The sequence below is a fragment of the Chrysoperla carnea genome, chromosome 4 (genome assembly GCF_905475395.1).
Source record: "Chrysoperla carnea chromosome 4, inChrCarn1.1, whole genome shotgun sequence".
Classification (NCBI taxonomy): Eukaryota; Metazoa; Arthropoda; class Insecta; order Neuroptera; family Chrysopidae; genus Chrysoperla; species Chrysoperla carnea.
In genome coordinates this window covers 24,231,282-24,253,703 of record NC_058340.1, presented here as the reverse complement: position 1 = coordinate 24,253,703, position 22,422 = coordinate 24,231,282, and the positions used below count along the sequence as shown (strand labels likewise).

Genomic DNA, 22,422 nt, shown 5'->3' with positions numbered 1-22,422 from the left:
AATTTTTGGCTACTTTATACATTATTTAGAAGTTTTAAATATTCCTACATACTTTTCATAATAAGCAAAACTTCTTATAAAGAATGACTTTTTTTCTTAAAATGCAAAATAAGAAAATTTACAAATGTAGTTACCTCTATCCGGGGCACACTGTATATATGAGCATACAAAACGGGATTAATTACACAGTCGTACGTATATTATATGACTGTTTTTCCTAGTTATAGATTAAAAATTTTAAAAAAATTTGTTTTCTAAATCTAATAAAATTATAATGGCTTTTATCTGATTTATTAGTAATAAGACTTTTAAATTAAAACTTCAAGGATTCATTAAATGTCCTATTCGTTACATCACTAATTTCAAGCGTTTTAGAACTGTCAGAAAAGTCCATGCTCAGTTGACATTCCATCATCCATTATATACACGGATAATCACTGGTACTAAAATATTGTGCAATATTTGTAAATACAGAGAAAGTAATACACGGACAGTTATATAATTTGTAATTGTTCTCGAATTCAAATTTTAATCAAATTATTAAATAAAGCAACAGTTTTCAGTCAAACAAAATGTTATCTGTGTTTGGAAGGTGTAATCAAAGTTTATTACCAAAAATAAACTTACTATCACGACAAACTTTACGTATTATTGAAAATCAACCAAAAACTAGATTTTTCACAAATAATTCTAATGGATGGAATAATTTAACAACAAAAGTATGTACATAAAAATCATAAATTTCTTGAAAGGACTTTCATTGGATTCAAATTGTTTTAGTATCGACAGAATTTATTCAAAAAGAATTCAACAGTGACCTTAAATGTAGCAGCCCATGCATCAAATCAATCAAAGAAACAAGTTGGATATTGGTTAACGATATGTGGTGGAATGGTATTTGGGGCCGTAGTTTTAGGTACAGTTTACAAAATTATTTTAATTATTGTAGCCGCTATAACCGATACAACGAAAGGAAAATAGTTTATAGATAGGTTAATTTTAATGTAAATTACGTAATGTAAAATTATGTAAAACTAATTATTAGAATATATCGTTTTTCGAAATATTATTCGTTGAAATTTAATGATGGGATAAGCATTAATAAGTTATTTATAAATCATTCAATAGATTAATAGACAAATTCAGTTGTTTGTTAAGGGGCGCATAAGCATTTCAGAAACTAGGAAAACTTACAGAATGTTTATTATTTATCAGCTTAATTTTTGGGATTAAATTAGGTGGCGTCACACGCCTTACAAAGTCAGGATTATCAATGGTAACGTGGACATTGTTTGGCGAGAAATTACCACGTTCCGAAGCTGAATGGCTTGAAGAATTTGAACGATATAAACAATTTCCAGAATATCAAATGTATGTCGTAAATGCTCATGTATTTAAAATAACCTTCAAATAACTCTCATGATACATTTCAGAATGAATCGTGATATTACTCTAACCGAATTCAAATGGATTTGGTATATGGAATACATCCATAGAACTTGGGGTCGAGTATTAGGTGCAGTATATGCAATTCCAGCAACAGTATTTTGGGCACGCGGAATGTTAGATCGTGCAATGAAAATTCGAGTATTATGTTTTGGAGGTTTAATTGGTTTACAGGTAAAATTTTGAATTCGAAAAACGTAAATTTTCATAATTATACATTGATGTTATTTTAATATAGGGTTTGATGGGTTGGTATATGGTAAAGTCGGGCTTAGAAGATCGGTTTCAGGGTGAAATGGATGTACCAAGAGTATCACAATACAGACTTGCAGCACATCTTAGTATGGCTTTTATATTATATTCATTGTTCATTACAACAGCCTTGGAACAATTGTTACCTGCACAAGCTGGTGTTGCTAAAGTAGCACGTGGCTTTAAAGCTTTGGCACACACAACAAAAGGTTTTGTGTTTCTTACAGCAGTTTCAGGTAATTTAAATCTACGTATCTAATATTAATTTCTGACAAAGGTCAACGATATCCCCTCTAAGCACTTATTATGAACGTCTGTTTCTTGTGCTAATTGGATCATTACACTTACTCCTCCCCATCTTCTTCAGAATGTCTTCCGTATGCCTAAGCGCATATGATTCAACTATTTAAAAATTAATGTTATTCAGTTTCACTTCGCAACTAGATTTAAGATAACTAAATTTTGTAGCCCTAAGAGAATTTTAAAGAATGATATCAATTATTTTTTTGTAGGAGCATTTGTGGCAGGAATCGAAGCTGGTTTAGTATATAATTCATTCCCAAAAATGGCAGATAAATGGATCCCAGACGATATACTAGCTTTCACGCCAACAATTCGAAATTTCACGGAGAATCCAACCACAACACAATTTGATCATCGTATATTAGGCATTACAACATTATCATTAGTATCTGCCGTATGGTTGTGGTCAAGACGTCAAAAGTTACCACCTCGAGCACATTTAGCAGCTAATGCTATGGCTGCAATGGCATATTTCCAGGTTACAATGGGAATATCTACTTTATTGTATTATGTACCTGTTTGGTTGGCTGCATGTCATCAAAGTGGATCGTTAATGTTGTTGTCTACAGCATTATGGTTAACGCATGAGTTAAAGCGTGTCCCTAAGTAATTTTCTTCAGAGATCAATAGTTTTAGTTCAATTTAAGTTATTCACCTCATTTTTGCTATTTTTTTTAAAAACGTTTTCTTGATAAATAAATGGTTTTATATTGTTTAAAAGCGTGTTTAATTTTTTAAACCTTCGAATTCTCTTGTAAATTGTAAATCTAATACAATTTTTCGTTTTTGAAATGAGTACAAGTTAATAGTTAATGTTTCACATTCTCTCAATTTTCGGTTAATAAATTATGTGTTTAAAACAGTAAGCGGAGTCCAATTAGTATTAACTGTTACTCATGTATAGTCTAGGGTCTAGATAGTCAGCTACATTGCGACGTCAATTGTGGGTATAGTGAGTAGTTAACCAATCAGAAGCATATGACGCGCCTTAAGCAATTCTTCAAAACACCAGCGTGTGACCAAAAAATACAGACAGATATACACACAAAGATTCTCATATATATAGGTTTTTTGTCCTCAAGATTTCATTGTCAAAACACTGAAAACCATAGACGTGCACTAAAATGTATATCTATTTCTACAATATTTCATCGTGAAATAATGCTTTTTCTTAGCTTCAAAACTAGTTTTTCCAATAGGAAATACGAAATTTTGGAACGTTATTTCACGATGAAATATTGTAAAAATAAATAAATAATGCCTATGGTTTTGAGATGATAAACTAACAAAGTTTTGAGGGCAAAGAAACATGTATACATGTGAGCTTCTTTGTGTATATTTGTATTATTTGGTTGGACGATGCAATGAGGTCATATATGAGCTTCCTAATAAAGCCCGTCATAGCTGCACACCTCCCCCTTCATTTCATTTTCTTTATGACATGTTCTGTACAATATTTGTATTGTTTAAAAAAATGAATAAAATTAAATTGAATATTATTCTATGAAGGGACTCCTAAGAGTATTAAGACATTTGCGCCTCTATCAACGATTTCGGAACTAACAAATGATGAATACTGAAAAGTTCAAGTATTCAATATAGAATTATTAGCAATTATTAATAAATAATTTGGCGATGCATAAAAAATGAGAGTTTGATTAATTAAATCGATCCAGCATTATAGAATTAAAATAATTATCTGTCAATCAAATTTTGCAATCATTTCCATTATATATAATTATGTGCTACTTAACCGAATATCTCCAAGAATAAATTTTATTATAGCTCCTACACTTCTTGTACAAAATGAATTCTTATTTAATTCAACTAATAACAATTTTCTTAATTCCTAAAATTGGAATTGCTACCAAAGAAATCGAAACTTACCATAATATGGATGAAAAAATAGAAATAATGATTGAATATTTTCAATGGAGAAATCTTCATTTTGGAATTATAGTTAATTGTTTCAGCAATTTAGGTGACTTTATTGTAAAAAAAGAAGAATTTTAAGTTGTATTAAAATTATTAAAAGAATTTTAATTTGTATTAATTTTTAAAATTTATAGTTATTAAGACGATTATTAATCAATTTTCGGAAAAAATGATTTCAATATTAATCATAAAGGACAATTTACAAAAGTTTGATTTAAGTTTAAAACATTATGTTAATATGAAAATTGATTTTCATCATATTGGTATTGTGTTAGATATGCAATGTCCTTGGGCAAAATCAGTTCTGAAAAATGTAAGAATTTGTTCAATTTGCCGTAAAAAAAAATTGAGCAAAAATTTTTACCTTTAAAACATTTTTTAGGCTTCTGATAATGAAAGGTTTGATAAAGAATATCATTGGTTAGTTTTCCGAGAACAAAATTCGACAAAAAATTTTTTGCATGATCTAAATATGCCAATCAATTCTGATTTATTGATGATACAACCTCAGGTCTTTAAACAAAAATATTTTTATTTAAAGTGTGAAATTAAAAATAATTGTATATTTTAAGATATTCACAAATCAATGGGTTTTGCATGAAATATACAATCCAGGGATATATCATGGCGGATCATTGAAATATTTATATTATGGAACATGGTGTTCTGAAAATGGTTTTAAAATCCATGTAAATGATAATTTGTATATTCGAAGACAAAATACTGGTGGTCTAGATTTACGTGCCGGTGTTGTTGTAAGTTTTAAGCTGGTGTTAATTTCCATTGTAGAGCAAATTCCCATGGTTAAGTAAATTCACTTTTTATATGCTTCATAAACCGAATTAAAATTATGACCAAAATTAAATTTTTAGATTTTGATGACTTCATATAGTAATAAACAATCAAATTTTTTGATATTTTGACTAAATTGTGTCCGATCTGAATAAAATCCCCCTTGTTTCTGAAACCCCCTAATTTTGAGCCATATTTTCCATTTTCCATGTAATTTACTCGTTAATATTAAAACTTGTGCCAAATAAGGCAACTATACTGCAATTTTGAAATTTATGGACGATACATTAAATTTGATCTCAAATTTGAAAAATATGACCCAAATTTAGCCGGATTACACACTTGATTTATCAAAATTGGATAAAATGTTGCTTTAAAGAAGTTTCATATTCAGAACTAAGCAAGTATAAAGCTATCTCATCATTCGATTTCAGATTCGCAGTAAACTTTTCGTTCCAGTTATAGATTATTTGCAAAACAAAGGACAAATAAAATTTGATGCTTATACGAGATCTCACCATCAAATTGTAAAAAACGTTGGAGAAACCTACAATTTAAGATTTAAATATATACGTGTAGAAGATTGGGTACACGGAATAGTTGAAAATTTAGTAGCCAAAAAACTTGATATTGGAAATAGTGGAGTATTTATAGATCCAGAGCGAGTTTCTATGACTAGTATTAGTCCATTTGGCCTTTTTCCTTATCGGTATGCAATTTTTTTGTAGGTGCTTAAGATAGCTTATAATGAATTTGAAAATTTTCAGAATAGTTTTTCTGTTTCGACATCCAAAACCTAGCACTGGTGGTTTAAGTGATACATTTTTACGTCCATTAACATATTCTGTGTGGGGGCTAAGTATGATTAGTGCATTTGTAATTATTGTATTGTTGAAAATAACAGTATTCACTGAAACACGTAAATTAATTAAAAAATCAGAATCAGAAAATACTTGGAGTATGGCAACGTTTGTTACATTCGGAGCAATACTTCAACAAGGTATAAATAGTCCAGTACGCGAATTTGGAAGAACAATTAGATTATATTTGTAATTTTAGGCATTGAGAGTACACCGCGTTTGTTTTCTGGTCGAGTGATTGTGTATATTTTGCTTTTATTTTCCGTACTTTTATATCAATTTTATTCAGCGAGTATTGTATCATCTTTGTTAATGGAACCACCAAAAACCATAAAAACGCTCAAAGATTTATTAGACAGTTCTTTGGAAGTAGGAATCAACAACGAACCATATATTATTAGTTGGTATAAAGTAAGTATTGATATATAGTCAATTTTTTACCGTTTATGGCGCTCTATCTGCTAAAAAATGCAGTGGCAGATAAGCCATACAGCAATAGTAGCAAATGATACACGATAGAATTTATTACTATAGCCCGACACTGAAAATAAGTGGTTATAATCAAACCTTGTAGGTGTAAGTCCGTGCGGAACGTTATTTTTTGCGTTAGCATGTTCAAATGCAATTTTTCATGTAAATTTAAGATACAATTTTTTATATTATATTTACTCGAAACCCATTCACTCTGGTTAAAAATTTTGAATAGGTTTCAACGAGAATGAATCTGAAAATTTCAATTTGCAGTTGGTGTCACATTTATTTCGATTTCAATTCTAAAAAATTAGTAGTGCGGCAACCAAATATCTTTATTTTATAATTTCCTAGAAAATTTATTTGATCTGTATTGGAATTATGGAATTATTTACCAATATCCAAACTCCTAATTTGAATAATTTTAGATTTAAATATTAAATTTTTAACAGAATATTAAGAGTCCAACAGAAATACAATTATATGAAAAGAAAATAATGCGTGAAAATAAATATCCACCACATATGTATCCATTGTTAACTGGTCTTAGCAAAGTAAAGAAAGGCGGATTTGCATATGAATGTATGGCAGAATTTGCTAGTGGTTATATTTCTGTAAACTTAGGATGGTCGGAACGTGAAATATGCGACTTGACACAGATTCAAATGCGTCCCGAACAAAGGTTATATTTTATAAGTCAAAAAAAGTCACCGTTCAAGAAATTATTTCATGTTGGGTAAAATTTGAGCTTATTTAATTCAACAACAAAATCAAATAATGAATATTCTTTTAGGATACTCATGCAAGTGGAAAGGGGAATTGCCAAACAAGAAACTACGAAATGGTTACGAGAGATATCCCCATGTACATTAGATTCATTAAGTTCGTCGACATTTAGTGTTAATTTCGATGATATAGCAAGTGCATTTCTTGTCCTAGCGGTTGGTATAATCGTTAGCCTTGTTTTTTTATTTGTAGAAATTTTAGTACATGCTAAAAGCATTAAAAATGCAAAGAAAAGAATAACGTTGAAGATGCTTCATGATAACCTTTAGAGTTTTCTCTAAACTATATTCTTTTGAATGCAAAAGTTACTTGCGCAGGCGGAAGCTAGCTCCATCTTGACCCTATGTGGGTTACTCAAAATAAAGTAAGTTTTGTGTCTATTACCTTTAGTTAAAATTATCCACACTTGTGCGTACAGCCAATGGATCGTTAGTTTAAGCGATGTTAGTTGCGTCTATTAATTATTTGACTTAAAGCTGGCTCATTAGTAGCTACCATATTTGGCTTTTATAGTATATATTACGATTTTCATCGTTAATTTTAGTACACTAATTATAATTGATAAATGTAATTAAGCTTGTACACCATGTAAACAGTTTTAATTAATAAATTGTTTAAAAAATCATATCATTTTACGTTATTATTGTTTTGAATTTCTTCTCGGTCCAACATAATCTCAATTCTGAGTTTTTTCTACACTTTAGACTACGATGTCTACGATGGTCAGTTTTGGTCGTGCTGTCATCTGGGAAAAAACTTCCCAGCGCTTCGTGACCTAATTTGACGCTCAAACTCAGACTCATACTCTTTTGATCTAGAGTGTAGACACCGTTGTCTAGAATGTAGATGAACGTGATGTATGGCTACATTCTTTTGTAATGCTAGAGCAAAAAAAAAAAAGATATCACACCGTATATAACCGAATCCATTGAGTTGGGTTGAGCTGACACAGGTTGAGTTACTACACCTTACTGAAATAACAATCTGGCATTCCTATCTCTGAAAAATAAAAAAATAAATTGTACTCTTAAGGTTATATAGGCATTATGAGAACTATAATCAGGATAATTTTTACATATTAAATGAAGACGAATTATTAAAAATAGAATTGAGAGTAATTTGTAATCGATATCAAATATGAGGTCTCATTAATTTAATCCATCCTGTATTATAGAATTAAAATAATTACCTGTCAATCAATCTCGTTTAATTTTCAATCGTCCTAATTATAGTAATTAAGCATACGCTTATTGTGTTTCGGTTAATATAAATACAAGGTCCAGAGTATAAACTCAAAATTTACTATTTATCAATCAATATATAATTTTCTTTGCAATTAATGAGTTAAATCAAAAAGGATTGTATAGAGTCGAAAATACTTTTTCGCATCTAGTATCCCGTCCTAAGAGAATAGAATACTCTTTGGTTGAAACTACTCTTACTTCAGAACGTACTACGAAAAACTGTATGGCGATTAGTTTAAAGAAATTGCGAATAATGCAATTGATAAATTTTAGTAATCTGGTAATCTATAAATAATCTGGTAAAGTCCCGAGTAATCTGGTAGTCTAAATTAGAATTACTGAAAACGGGTTCACTTCCTGTTTTAATTAGTACGAATTATTATCACCAATTGGCGGAGTTACAACTCCAAGCTATCAATTATTGATAACTGGGAGAGGCAACAGGCCAACTAGCGATAATAATTCGCAATAATTAACACAAAATGTGGTCCGATTTCGGTAGTTTCAATTTAAACTAACAGGTGGCAATACTTGTACTTTCTATTTTTAATGGCCAATCAAAATATTCAAATTCAAATCAGATAATTTTGCCAACTGGCGATAAAAATACGTACTAAGCAAAACAGGGAATGGACCGCTTTTTCAGTAGTTTCAATTTGGACCACCAGCTTACTTACCACTTATCAATAGTTTAATAATTATGTATGACTGTTAGTTTAAAGAAATTGAGAATAATGCAATTGATTATTTATATTATAGTTTAACAATTATGTATATTTTAAAAATAAACTAATTTTAAAATCAATATACATATATATGCTTTTTATTTTCATACCATGTATATGAAATATACATAGTATATTAAGTTTAGTCCCAAGTTTAGAGAACATTTGAAAGGTAATTTTGTGTCTGCATATAAAATCAGGTTTAATTTTAATCATCTTGCATTATCAAATTAAAATAATTACCTGTCAATCAAATTTGCATTCATAGTATAATAATCACATCATGAATATATTCAATACATTTCGATGAATATAAATCCAAGATTATGAATATCAATTCTCACTCAAGCAAAATGATTTACCTGAATCACCTAATAATACTTTTCTTAATTCTAAAAATTGCAAGTGCTACTAACCAAATTCAAAATTACCAAAATACAGATGAAAAAATAAAAATAATAACTGAATATTTTCAATGGAAAAGCCTTCGTTTTGGAATAATGATTAATTGTTTTGAAAATTCGGGTGACTATTAGAAAAAACTAAACTTGACTATAAAATTTATTTTTAATAAAACTTTTTAGTTTCTAAGAAAATTCTTCATCGATTTTCGGAAAAAATGATTTCAATATTTATCATAAAGGAAAATAACTTAGAAAAGCTTGATGAAAGATTAAAAAATTACGTGAATATAACAACCGATTTTCATCATATTGGTATTGTGCTAGACTTGCAATGTCCTTTGGCGAAATCGATTTTAAAATATGTAAGAATTAGCAATACGTGAACTAAACTGACCACGTGACCTACACTTTTTTTATTTGTAAAAGTTTTAAACTATTTTTAGGCTTCAGATAGTGAAATTTTTAGCCCAGAATATCATTGGTTGATTTTCCGCGATAAAAATTCTACTCCAAGTATTTTTCATTACCTAAATATGCCAATCGGTTCTGATTTATTGATGATACAGAAACAGGTTTGAAAAGAAAAATATTTTTGTTCACAGTTCAAATTTAAAAATAATTATTAATTTTAAGTTGTTCACAAATCAATGGATCTTACATGAAATGTACAATCCTGGGATATATCATGGCGGAACATTGAGATATTTATATTATGGAACATGGAATACTGAAAATGGTTTCGAAATTCATGTAAATGATAATTTATATACTCGGCGTCAAAATAGTACCAGAGGACTAGTTTTACGAGCAGGTGTTGTTGTAAGTTTGATAACAAATAAATGATCTTAATTAATGAGAATTGCAAAAAATACACTCGCTTCAGGAGTCGAATTCGGACCTCTTGGATTCATGCCAAGCGCCTTAGCCTATTCGGCCATACGAGCTCTAGACAAAGAATCAGTTTTTGTTTATTAGTTAAGATTAACTTATTTATTAATAAATAAGTTAATTTGACTAATAAAGAAAAATAAAAATTTGATGAATTGAAAAAATACACTCTGTAGCTAGAGCTCGTATGGGCGAACTGGCTAAGGCGCTAATAATGAATCCAAGAGATTCTGATTCGACTCTTGATGCGAGTGTACGTTTTTCAAATAAGATTGACTCGACAGGTTATTTGTCAATTATAACCGAGAGACTTTGACGGTAAAAAAAATGTTTACAAGAGTTTAACAAACACAAATAATAAATAAATAAATAAATCTAATTTAATTATTTTAAATCACAGGTTCGTGTTAAACTTAAAATACCAATGTATGATTTCTTAAATGAAGATGGATATTTACTATTTGATACATATACAAGGTTTCATCATCGAATTGTAGCTATTATAAGGGATATGTATAATCTAAAATTAAAATATATACGAACTGACGATTGGATAAATGGACTACTTGGAAATTTAGCATCTAATAAACTTGATATTGGAAATAATGGTGCACGAATAAGTGTACCACGACGAGCAATGGTTCATTTTAGTCCATTTGGCTTTTATCCCATGCGGTATGTGAAATAAACAATATTTTCAGGTCAGCCAAGTTCCAAGACTAACCAGAACAACGATAAAACTAAATAAAACGAAAAAAAATACAATTAGCCATTCGGAAATTTTCCAATTCCAAATCCTACCTAAAAAGCATCATCCAAAATTTTGCTCAAATTCAAGGATATTATATTGTATAGTTGTTTTTAAATTTAAACTGTTTCAGAATAACTTTTCTATTTCGGCATCCAAAACCCAAAACTGGTGGCTTAAGTGATACATTTTTACGCCCATTAACCTATTCTGTGTGGGGGTTAAGTGTAATTAGTGCACTTGTAATTATTGTATTATTGAAAATAACTGTTATCACTGAAACGCGTAAATTAATTAAACAATCGGAGTCTGAAAATACTTGGAGCATGGCAACGTTTGTTACATTTGGAGCAGTAGTTCAACAAGGTATGTAATAAATAATCGAAAATTCGAAAGTGTGATCCGATTGAATTGTCGCTTTCAGGTATAGAATTAACACCACACTTATTTTCTGGCCGACTTATTATCTATACCTTGCTTATATTTTCATCACTACTATATCAATTTTATTCAGCGAGTGTAGTATCGTCGTTGTTAATGGAACCGCCAAAAACTATAAAAACTCTCAAAGATATATTGGACAGTTCTTTGGAAGTAGGAATCACTGACGAGCCGTACATTACGTATTGGTACAAAGTAAGTTTTTTAATTGGTTGTAAAAGGTTGTTAATCGACTTATGGCGTTGAGAAGTTTCTATACGCTAGATGAAATTCAATTCATAAAGTGAGTTAGGTCAATTTTTCAAAGGATATTCTAAATTTTTCTAATTTTTTTAGTACCCGCTCTATGTTCTCAATTTACTAACCAAATTTTCAGAAATATCATCTGCAAGATTCCTCCATTGTATTCCGCAGACAAACCTTAGACTAACCGAAAGCCGTTAATTATTACTTTGATTTACACTAGATTAAAAAGTTTATTTAATATTTCTTCAAAACAGGATATCCGGAATCCAATAGAAGCACAATTATATGAAAAGAAAATAATGCGCGAACATAAATATCCGCCACATATTTATTCATTTCAAACTGGTCTTAAGAAAGTACACGAGGGCGGATTTGTTTTTGAGAGTTTAGTAACGGTTGTTGGTGGTCACATATCCGTGAATTTAGGATGGTCGGAACGTGAAATATGTGATTTGACACAAATTGACATGCGTCCCGCTGTACGTGTTTTTTTTGTAAGTCAAAAAAGGTCCCCGTTCAAGAAATTATTTAATATTGGGTAAATATTCAAGAACAGTATTTTTTAAGTAAAAAAGTTAATGCCATATTTTTTTTGAAAATTAGTATACTTAAACAAGCGGAACGTGGAACTGCTGTACAAGAAAGTAAGAAATGGCTACTAGAAATACCACCATGTACAATAGATGCGTTAAGTTCATCGGTATTTGCTGTTACATTCGAAGAGACAGCAAGTGCCTTTGTTGTCCTAGGATTTGGTATAATACTTAGTATACTTATTTTGTTTGTAGAAATTTTTATACACAAATGGCAAAACAAACAAAATTGCAGCAACTTATAAACAAAAAAAAGAACAACTTGTCTTACATTTATTACTATTAATTAATGAAATCAAAGAGGATAGAGTAGAGCTGAAAACGATCCATGACATCTAGCACTTTTCCCTTTGTTCTACTCACTTAGATTGAAACTTACACTTATTATATAATTCACCATGAATAATCTAAGAAATGAAATAGGATAAAGGTCAAAAGGTTGAAATTCTATGGAACAATTTGATTTTCTATGGTATACGGCTCGAAATGTTCGGTCTCATAAAAAATCATTTTGATCCAAAGAATTACAACTTTAAATAGCTCATTTCATACAGTAAAAAAATTATCTGCAAAGTAGCTGCTAATTTTGGTAACATTTGCGAATAATGCAAGTGCATTTTGTTAATTATCAAAATAGAGGAATTTATAGACTAATGCAAATTTATAGCTCGATAATTAATTGTATTTTCAAAAAATATACATTTTAAAAAATGATTTTCTTAAATTACATTTTGTTTGTTTCCTTTCATGGTCAAACCACATTATATCAATAAATATAGAATTCTTGCTCAAATCGACGACAAATCACAAAAAAACGCCATATGAAGAGCAAGAGACATCTCGAATCCATATTAGGCAATATCTTACAAATTATTCGAGTGTTCGCCAAATAAACGCGATTTTTGAGTTTGATTACGATATCACGAAAATGGCAGCACTTATGAAAAAAGGTGCAGAAACACATTTTGTAGCAAATTGAATGATCTACAATTTTTGTCTGAACTATTTTTGCTGTAAAACTCACCTTTTTGCTGAAAAACGCGAAAATCCTATTTTTGCAAACTTCCCCCCTCAATAAAATTTTTTGCACAAGGGGGATTGATGGGGACTTTTCACAATTCATTTATAATAGTGTTCAGAACATTCATACCATTATTTCGTCAGTAGAGATAAACATTTTCTAACTAAACAAATCTTCAGTGTAAGAATAAACTTTTTTTATAAGGAAAAATGTAATTCACTAAAAATACATACAATAAAAAACAAAACAGAAGATAAAAGACAAAGGAATTATTTATTATTGTCTTACACATTATTCATAAGTAAGATGAAATGAACGCTCATGTTCTCGACGATGTGTTTCATAGAGTTTAGCCACTTGATCTAAATGATTACCAATCAATGCCGTATTTTGATCAATCCATTGTAACGAATTCATATGAGCATTTAATATCCTACCAATTTGAACAATCTAAAAAGAAAATTAATTATATTTTTGGACCTATTTTATGGATTCAGTTTGTCATGCTTGATTAAATTGAAGGTAATTTCAAACTACATCAGATTTTCGGGTAGAAACAGATCATAAATATTACGTTATGGCTTTTTCTTTACATTTTCTAGGATGGTTAATCATTAATTAATGAAAAAAGTTAATCGAAGGTGACAGAATAGTACATAAAAGCATATTTACCGGATCATTAGCGTCTTCAGCCCGATTTGATTCATTTAAATGTTCAATAATTTCTTTTAAATCTTCAGACATTTGTTTCAATTGACTGTCCATATTTTCAGCCAACTGGTATCTAAAAATAAAAAAATAATAATTCAATTAAAAATTGGTAGTTTTATGTAAATTTAACTGGAAACCACATAAATGCTCTAGATCTAGGAGTAATTTTTCAGAATCCTTGGAAGGTTAAGCACGGCCTTGGCAACAGCAACTCTGTGAAATGATTGCCACATCCTACGCCTGTCCCTAAACTTATTCATTAGGTACGATTTTAGATGGTATTTTATAATAACTACGAAAATCGACTTAATTTGATAATTTGGTAAGCAGTTTACAATAAATCGTTAAAAGTAGATTAATGCATGAAAAGTATTCTTACATATGTTGACGATCTGGGTCTGTTGTTGGAATATTTTCCAATTCTTTTTCTAACGGTTTTATTAATTCTTCCAGTTCTCTTTGTTGAGCTACAACAAAATCCAATTCATGATCTAATTGTTGTTGATCCTGCTTTACTCGTTCCACTTCCGAATTTAATTCTATAATCTTGTCTCCATTTTGTATTAACAATCGATCCCAAGCATTCAATTGAAGTGCTTGATTCATAAATACTTTTTCTTGTTCTTCTAATTCTAGTGTCCATTTATTGATGGATTCCTCTAGATCGGCAAAACTTTGACTGGAACCAGGTGCTGCTGGGGCGACTGTTGTAGCTGTTGGTGCAATACTCGTCCTAAAAATTCAAATAAGGAATTATAAACGAGGAAATAAAATTTCGAGTGAGCCTAAAATACGTACGCTGTGGGAACAGTAGTTGTTGCAGATGTCGGTGCAGTAGTTTTAGCTGCAAGTGAAAAACCAGTAGATGGTGTTGTTGCATTTGTGGCCGTTGATAGTGTTCCAAAAGATAATGAAGCTGCAGGTTTTGTTGTAGTTGCTGCATTTTGCCCGAAGGATAAACCCAAAGCTGTAAAAATTATAAGAAAATATTAAGCCAAAGTTCTAATAGCAAAGTTTTCGATTTTCAAGAGAACTTTACAAATCGCGGATAAATAAAATAAATAAATATAGGATAATTTTGATCAAAAAAATTTCATTTAACGATTTATCAAATAGCTTCTAAGATATTCTCCGAAACCTCGATACTAGAAATCGCTCTTTTTATGGGATTTTCAGATATTCTCATTCACTGTTACACATGTGGGAATTAATATCAATTAAGTATGAAATTATATTTACTAGTAGTAGTCGTTGAAGTTGTAGTTCCACCAAATGAGAAACCTGTTGAACTTGCAGCCGGTGCACTTGTTGTCGTGGCCACATTACCACCTAACGAGAATCCAGTACCAGGAGTACTAGCTGCACTACTAGCCACTGGTGCTGCAAAATTAAAACCACCACCAGGAGCACTACTAGGCGTAGATTTTGCAACGGATCCTAAATTGAAATCTGAAAACAAACATTGTCGTCAAAATATAATTTTTGTACAAAACTATTAAATACTTACTTGGTGCAGCCGATGAAACTGGTTGACCTCCAAAAGAAAATCCTCCAGCTGAAGAGGCTGCTGGGGCTGCACCTCCTAAACCAAAGCTAGGTGGTGCTGATGTAGCTGCAGGTGCGCCTCCTCCAAAACCAAAACCTGGAGATGCTGTAGTTGTGCCCCCTAAACCAAATCCTGTTGATGGTTGAGAAGTTTGTCCTCCTAAACTGAATCCAGATGCTGGTGCTTGTTGGGAAAGAGTGGAACCAAGACCAAAGTTTGTAGCGGGTGCGGGAGCTGCACCAAATGAAGAGGTACCACCAAACGTGGGTGTACCAAATTCAGGTTTATTGCCTCCAACATCTCCGGCACCTCCTCCACTAAATGAAAATCCTGTCGTATTTGCTGGTGTTGTAAAACTCATTTTTATGTTAAAAACTTAACCTTGAATAAAATATTCAGACTAAATTAATAATGGTATTAGGTATTTAATAATTTTTAAATATTTGAACTTTGTTTTTATAATATTTAAAAGTGAGGTTACTTATTCAAATTTCAAGTTTAAATAAAAACACGACTTTGACATCAACAACCGATTTCAGCGACACAAATGACAAATATTTATTAAGTTCCTTTATAAAAAGTATTAATGTTCTTATTTACCTTACTTGAAATAAAATTTTATATTAATTAAAATAAAGATGGAAAAATTATCCAAATTTTGTAATTATTTTTATATTTGAGCCAGTTTTGTATAAACAACGTATATTTTTATAGCACGTTATTTGAATTTGAAGACAGATGTCAGTGTCAGCACCGTTAGTTCTTGGCTGAAAATGGGCAATACAGCTTAGCGCCATCTATCTTTTTTGCTCAATAAAAAAAAAATATTGGTTCTAAGTCTAAAGCTTGCTACAAGTTGCTACTAGTCTAGGATATGGCGCGTCAAAAAATCCATGAACTCAAAATTTTATTTGAAAGCTGCTTTAATCGATATGTATCTTTGTTATCTTTGAAGAATGTGTGAATTCAACTGTTTTTCAGTTATTGAAGAGGTCTTTTTTGGTGGAAGCGCATGTTACTGCATTATGCATATCTTTTTGTAATGAAACTGATCATATCTAGCGCTCCCACCAAAATTTATTAATTTACATTAAATTTAAATTGTCTAAATCCTTCTTTTTGTAGAATTTTGGTTTCTTTAATCGAAATAAAATCTTAAAAAATAAAAATTTTACACTGAGGAATTTTAAAATATCTATTCCAAATTAACTTTGGGACTAAAATACATCCCGTAAAATTTCGCTTTTTTGAAATTTTAGTATAAAAGCTCTTAAACCAAAAAGTTATCGGGGGGTTCATTTTTTATGAGTCATTCGGTAGATTCAAATTTATAATACATTGACATTAAAATTTTGCACAATAAAAATGGTGTCTGGATTAAAATCATTAAATATAAATTTTATGAATTCGTAAATAATAATTAATGTATATAAATATTGTTCTAATAAGGATAATATTAATAATAATAACACCAGTTTTTATTTAATTAAATCTTTCAATTTAATTAATTAAATTTTTTTTATAAGTAAATGTTTATTTTTAGATACGTCATCCGACATCCATTCTAACAAACAAAAGAAGTTATTCTTTGAGTTCTACTAACGCCAATTAATTCAATTTATTTGTTTTGATCTTGTCATTTGAACTTTTTAATTTGGTTTTTAAAATCACATCGAATGCGTTGTGTTGGTTTATTAATTTTCTGATCGAAAGCTTTTGATTTGATCTCAAAAATCGAAACAAAATTTTTTGTAATATCTTAAGTTTTGGGATACTCCATTATACAGAGTTCAAATTGATTCAATTGGTTTTCCATTGCTGTCTGCGTATGCTGGTTTAATTTGACTAACCGATCAATTGTTTCTTCTACAAAAATTATTGTGAAAGAGGCGTTTCTTTTACAAAGCCCCTTTTTGTTTGTTCTAGTTAGCAGAAAACAATCGAAATTTCCAAATTATGTTGAATGTCAGACGAAACTATTTAGCAGTACATCAATTTTTGTATTATGTAAATATGTATTTCGATTACCATGTAGTCATAATCAGTATGAGTTTGCTAATCGTAACATATTAAACAAAGTCGAGGTGGAACAGAATAAAAACCACTATCTGCCCCGAAATACATATTATTTTTATAGTCAATCTCCTACTCGAAAAAATCATTCTAAAAAACGGTAGAAATGGGCATAAGGAGCCATATCAGAGCTCCATGACCTTTAAATGACCTTTAATTGGCGAAAAATTGTGCGTATGTACTCTAGCTACAACTCTTATCTGAAAATTTTTCCAACCCATCTGCTCAAAGTTATAAAATGGCTATATCTTTTTTTCCTCTTCTCGGGCAGCAAAATAATCCAAAAATCCATGAATTCATGAGAAAAATGCGTTCAGTCCTTGGCAATTTTGCTCGAAACTGGCTCGATTTTCACTACCATGCATGCTATTGGCTTGTAAAAGGTAAAGTTGTATAAAAATTTTGCAATAAAATGCCAATTTTTAACAATAATTTACTTTATCATAAAGATATTGGTTTGGTTTGTGAGACTGATATCCATCATGGCTTGTTCTGTTAGATGACATAACGTTATAAGATTTGATGACTAGATATTACGTGCGTTGACTAACTAATATTTTATACGATGTGATATAGTTAGATCGATTTTATTTGATAAACATATCTGAATATACTGTTTATTATGACTTTTTTGAGAATCATTGGAAAAGAAAGTATCTTTTTGATAGCCATTTAAAAATTAAATTAATTTTTTTTTTTTAAATATTATTTTTGTGTCTGAACTTTTCTTTCAGCCACTTTAAAGCTCTAGAATGTGTATAATTTACTCTCTACGTCAATTTTGATCGTTAATTAATGGATTTGACCTCTCAAATATATCACACTCCTCAGATATCAAGTTTTCATTCTGATTGGGCTAAAATTTTAAATGCTAGAAGCGCTTTTATAGAAATTGATGCAAAACTCTATCGTCAGTTATATTTATATAAAAATACTAGAACACCCGGTGAACTTCAATTTTCACCTACAATTTATTTAATTGATCAGCGATTATTAATCTTAATTAACCAGCAGTTGCAATTTATTATTGGTATATTATATGCTTAGCCCGCCCGCTAAGTCCGTTAACCCTCTGCTTAGGCCGCCTGCTAAACACAAACTTTAGTACTATCTCTTGGACAGGACCTTGGCCTTTGATCTGGTTCGTGATAAGGAAAAAAATTCTTAACATGGGCTATAGGGAGCTCGATAATAGTTCAAACAAATTTTAAGGTATTTATAAACAGATTGCCCGATTTGCTCGCTTTCCAAAAACTTGTAAATTATATAATAATCTTGAATTAATTTATTAAGGACCCTGTGCACCTTGAAGCACTAGAAAACCATACATCACCAGGGGCGTATCAGCTTTTGGCTCAAGCAAAACAAGGAAATTGGTCTAAAAGGTCGTAAATCAGAAAGTTTTGTCTATATATTTCTTAACCAACAAAATTTATGGTAAGTCTACGCCCGGAAAGGGGCAGCTTTCTTAACCAGTCTGTTATCCCATAATAAAAATGTCATTGAAACATACACTTTAAAAAAATAGACTAAAATACTTCAATCAATTTTCCCAAATTTTAACTTTTAAGATGTGGTCAAACACTAATTAATAATCAAACTAAAAATATCTTTTAATGTTTAACTTTACAAAAAACAAATGAAAACAAACAATTGACTGAGTTAATTGTTGAAATACCATGTAAAGACAGTGTTGATTAGTCTATCGCATTACACATACATACATGTCACACACATATTACTGATGACCCGTATAATACTACAATTTGCGCATAATATGCGCTCTCACGGGTAAACAGTGATGTTTACGAAAAAATGTTTCAAACAAAAGATGTTTATTTGTTCATAAAGAATATTTTTTACATTTAAGTTTTTGTTCTATCTCTAACGGTTTACAAGCTGCATCCGACGTCTTCAGCACGCTATAAAAATTTCAGCTTAATATCTCTTTTCGTTTTTGACTAATCGAGATGATAGATGGACAGATGACAAACGACAGACAGACAGACAACCGGAAATGGACTAAATAGGTGATTTTATAAACATCTATACCAAAATTTTGTTCATAGCATCAATATTTTTAAGCGTTACAAACTTGGGACTAAACTTAGTACACCTTGGTATATTTAATATACATGGTATAAAAAGACACTAACCAGAGAGACAAAAAAATAAACATTTAAGTAAATAAAATGCATTATTTAAAACACTAAAAAAAAAAAAAAAAAACGTAATATATCAAATATTTGACTTAAAAATTTGATGGGTTTAAAGTTAAATCAATAGAATAGTATTAGCTATAGCAGGATCGTATAGGTATATCGGTTCAATTGTAGTTCTTATGTGTTTTATAACATTCATAAACATTTAGTCTCTTTGTATAAATAAAAGAAAATAAATAAATATTAACATATATATATTTATAATTGTATGGTTTGTCCAATGTATGATGTTCAACATCCTAATGTTCCATGACTCACGTCCTAATGTACCGAGAGTCGTCCCCACCAATTGTACCTGAAGGTGGTCTCTTGGACATGTAATCGTCCAAGAATGTAGCTTTTACTTAACTTGCAATATATGTAAATATGTATAAATGTATGTTTGTCCGGGTGGAATCTTGCAGGTCAATTTTGAAGCAGTTATCGTGAACTGATTGAGCTGAAATTTTACATGCACGCTAAGTTTAGATGACAATGCATGTTAAGTTAGTGGCGTCTTGAATTGTCCATCGATTCCACCATATTTGATTATTAGGTTTTGAATTATTTGAGAACATAGCCACAATGGCAATTAGTCTTCAGTCTACCGACATTCTCATCAAATACTCTAAGTTCAATACAAATGCTGTCCAATAAATAGTAATCTCCTGCGAAACTGCAAAATGATTCAACTTGGGTACATTGTTCTCTAGGTTATAAATATTACCTTTATATTAAAATTATTGGTGTAGGAGAAAGTGGTCTACAATGATCCTTCGGGGTAATATGATCTCTCGTTGTTTTAAGTAAACCATTAAAACCTTCTAGTATATTTATCGATAGATGGTTTCCGCGTGATCAAATTAATCATTCAACAAAGACTTATGGTGATATTAATTTTACTGCTTATGATTTATGGTAAGACAGATTCCAAAGTAAAATTTCATTTTTTGTATTAGTTTTTGCCGGCTGGCTATTTTACTCTTGGCTTTTGTTGACTTTTAATAATATTATAACAGATTTTCATAGGCGTATAATAAATTTTAAGGTAAGTTTTTATGACGAAATTCAAATATGTCGTTACGGGTAAAATGATCCTCTTTATATAGACTCAAATGATCCCTATTTTGTGTGTAAAATTATAATAGATAAAATGATCCCCCCATCTTGTAGCGGGTCTTGAATGTGTTAATTTAGATGAATTAACCAGTGATTTTTGTTTTCATACTAATCGTTGATGCAATGTAAAAGAACAGTTAATATTTTAAGTGAACTGTTTGATAAAAAATGCAATGGGATCATTTTACCCACGTTTACAAGGTCGATCAAAACGATCCCTTTTGAGAAATACTGAATAGTTCTTAAAATTTGAACAGATCAAAAGAAATTTACATACCAATATTGTAACATTAGAATAAAGAACTCGAAAATATTTCGACGTTGTACATATGTATGTCGAATAGTTATGGCTATAAATTACATTTTTTCTTAGGGGGATTATTTTAGACTACCTTCCTCTAGATTGAAATTATTTGAAGAAATTGATCTGATTCATATTAGAGTCCTGTCCCATTTTTCGAGGTAAATAACATTTTTACTTTTCCTAATAGTAAAATTTCGTCTTAGCACTTTATTTTCTTATGAGAAGTGCGATATATTTCCGAATATCTTCATTATCTTCTCTAGAATAGATTCATTATCTGAAAAGATGGTAGGAATAGAATATTTTAGAATATTTAGGAACATTTGAGAAACTTCTTAATTTTCGTTTCAAAGAGGTTAACACACCTGAAAGTCTCCTGTGAATATAAAATTTTAAACAATTTGGAAACTGTTGATCTTTCAACGGTTTTTGCCTTCTCGTATATATTATAAACTGACATAGTTTTTCAGAAAAAAATTTCGATTTGTGTATAACTTTGTATGTATTATAAAACAAATATAGAATTCTATATAGATGTGCATAGTTAGTATAATATGTATACAAATTTATGATATATATACACATATAATGTATATGTATATTGTATACAATAATATATTTCTTCACAAAGTCAACGAGTATATCATCTCAATAAAAGATTTTTAATCATTCATTTCAAATTCATTCATCAGATTATTAATACCTAATCGCCAGATTCCCATAAAAAAAAAGTGAAATAAGTATCATATTAGCATCATATAACGAGTTAAATTTAGGAAAATTTACTAGCAGAGAGAAACGGTGATAGTCCGAAGAGCAGCACCATTTTTTGTAAAATGATTAATACATACTTGAAACTTCGTGAGTGGCTTCATTTTGACGAAGTCTATCAAACGTTAGCGTTGGATAATGTCATATTTAAGTTATTTGTCTGAAAAAAACGCAGCAGGGAATTTGCCGGTGCTATGACCACTTGATAATATTAATAATTATAATACAATAAAATATTACGGATCACTTTTGTTGAAATATTCAATAATTATGTTATAAAGTGGTCATAGTATCCGACAAATTCCCTGCTGAGTGTTTTCAGATTGATGGCTTAAATATGACGTTATCATGCTCATTTGAAAATCCAGCGTTTCCGAAAACAATCGTAGTGAGTAAGTTTGGTAGACTTGGCAAAGAAAAGCCTCGAAAGCTTTTGAAATTAAAAAAACTCGTAGCGCAGGAGGTGTGTTAGCTAGTGAATTTCCTCGAACGTCAGGAAGGCCACAGACATATAAACTATATATATATATTTAGTTTGTATA

At 30.2% G+C, this 22,422-nt stretch overlaps 4 protein-coding genes across 6 annotated transcripts; 3 read left to right on the top strand and 1 right to left on the bottom strand.

The window, feature by feature from the left end:
* Positions 1-345: 345 nt before the first annotated feature.
* On the top strand, positions 346-2,698 carry LOC123297635 (cytochrome c oxidase assembly protein COX15 homolog). Its single transcript, XM_044879380.1, has 6 exons — positions 346-719; positions 781-916; positions 1,239-1,371; positions 1,434-1,620; positions 1,685-1,934; positions 2,211-2,698. Exons 1-6 carry the CDS (start codon positions 573-575, stop codon positions 2,609-2,611), a joined length of 1,254 nt encoding a protein of 417 aa, XP_044735315.1. The 5' UTR covers positions 346-572; the 3' UTR covers positions 2,612-2,698.
* Positions 2,699-4,122: 1,424 nt separating this feature from the next.
* On the top strand, positions 4,123-8,561 carry LOC123297948 (ionotropic receptor 75a-like). Its single transcript, XM_044879787.1, has 9 exons — positions 4,123-4,249; positions 4,319-4,447; positions 4,509-4,691; positions 5,163-5,437; positions 5,496-5,728; positions 5,788-5,999; positions 6,512-6,795; positions 6,853-7,012; positions 8,460-8,561. The coding sequence occupies exons 1-9, from the start codon at positions 4,175-4,177 to the stop codon at positions 8,559-8,561; spliced, it is 1,653 nt and encodes a 550-aa protein (XP_044735722.1). The 5' UTR covers positions 4,123-4,174.
* An 872-nt stretch (positions 8,562-9,433) lies between these two features.
* On the top strand, positions 9,434-12,809 carry LOC123297947 (ionotropic receptor 75a-like). Its single transcript, XM_044879786.1, has 9 exons — positions 9,434-9,580; positions 9,662-9,790; positions 9,852-10,037; positions 10,507-10,781; positions 10,988-11,220; positions 11,279-11,490; positions 11,796-12,079; positions 12,145-12,365; positions 12,802-12,809. Exons 1-9 carry the CDS (start codon positions 9,434-9,436, stop codon positions 12,807-12,809), a joined length of 1,695 nt encoding a protein of 564 aa, XP_044735721.1.
* A 69-nt stretch (positions 12,810-12,878) lies between these two features.
* Positions 12,879-16,121, bottom strand: LOC123297376 (nuclear pore glycoprotein p62). 3 transcript variants are annotated; one of them, XM_044879012.1, is made up of 7 exons: positions 15,374-15,849; positions 15,106-15,315; positions 14,665-14,833; positions 14,246-14,599; positions 13,828-13,939; positions 13,444-13,605; positions 12,879-13,374 (listed from the first exon to the last, which is right to left on the bottom strand). In XM_044879012.1, the coding sequence occupies exons 1-6, from the start codon at positions 15,771-15,773 to the stop codon at positions 13,447-13,449; spliced, it is 1,404 nt and encodes a 467-aa protein (XP_044734947.1). In that variant the 5' UTR covers positions 15,774-15,849; the 3' UTR covers positions 12,879-13,374; positions 13,444-13,446. The 3 variants fall into 3 exon arrangements, with proteins under 3 accessions (XP_044734947.1, XP_044734946.1, XP_044734944.1); XM_044879011.1 differs by lacking the exon at positions 12,879-13,374 and adding an exon at positions 16,013-16,121 and having other exon boundaries at positions 13,410-13,605; positions 15,374-15,793; XM_044879009.1 differs by lacking the exon at positions 12,879-13,374 and having other exon boundaries at positions 13,410-13,605.
* Between the last annotated feature and the right edge of the window lie 6,301 nt (positions 16,122-22,422).

What these genes read in the sequence shown, in the direction of transcription:
- LOC123297635 (XM_044879380.1), top strand. Translation starts at nt 573, where the DNA reads ATGTTATCTGTGTTTGGAAGGTGTAATCAAAGTTTATTACCAAAAATA. An exon ending in CAATTTCCAGAATATCAAAT is followed by an intron (nt 1,372 to 1,433) that starts GTATGTCGTAAA and finishes GATACATTTCAG; the next exon opens with AATGAATCGTGATATTACTC. An exon ending in GAGGTTTAATTGGTTTACAG is followed by an intron (nt 1,621 to 1,684) that starts GTAAAATTTTGA and finishes ATTTTAATATAG; the next exon opens with GGTTTGATGGGTTGGTATAT.
- LOC123297948 (XM_044879787.1), top strand. Translation starts at nt 4,175, where the DNA reads ATGAAAATTGATTTTCATCATATTGGTATTGTGTTAGATATGCAATGT. An exon ending in TATTGATGATACAACCTCAG is followed by an intron (nt 4,448 to 4,508) that starts GTCTTTAAACAA and finishes GTATATTTTAAG; the next exon opens with ATATTCACAAATCAATGGGT. An exon ending in TCCTAGCGGTTGGTATAATC is followed by an intron (nt 7,013 to 8,459) that starts GTTAGCCTTGTT and finishes TGTTTTAATTAG; the next exon opens with TACGAATTATTATCACCAAT.
- LOC123297947 (XM_044879786.1), top strand. Translation starts at nt 9,434, where the DNA reads ATGATTTCAATATTTATCATAAAGGAAAATAACTTAGAAAAGCTTGAT. An exon ending in TATTGATGATACAGAAACAG is followed by an intron (nt 9,791 to 9,851) that starts GTTTGAAAAGAA and finishes ATTAATTTTAAG; the next exon opens with TTGTTCACAAATCAATGGAT. An exon ending in TTTTACGAGCAGGTGTTGTT is followed by an intron (nt 10,038 to 10,506) that starts GTAAGTTTGATA and finishes TTTAAATCACAG; the next exon opens with GTTCGTGTTAAACTTAAAAT.
- LOC123297376 (XM_044879011.1), bottom strand. Translation starts at nt 15,773, where the DNA reads ATGAGTTTTACAACACCAGCAAATACGACAGGATTTTCATTTAGTGGA. An exon ending in AGTTTCATCGGCTGCACCAA is followed by an intron (nt 15,316 to 15,373) that starts GTAAGTATTTAA and finishes GTTTGTTTTCAG; the next exon opens with ATTTCAATTTAGGATCCGTT. An exon ending in AACTTCAACGACTACTACTA is followed by an intron (nt 14,834 to 15,105) that starts GTAAATATAATT and finishes TAATTTTTACAG; the next exon opens with CTTTGGGTTTATCCTTCGGG.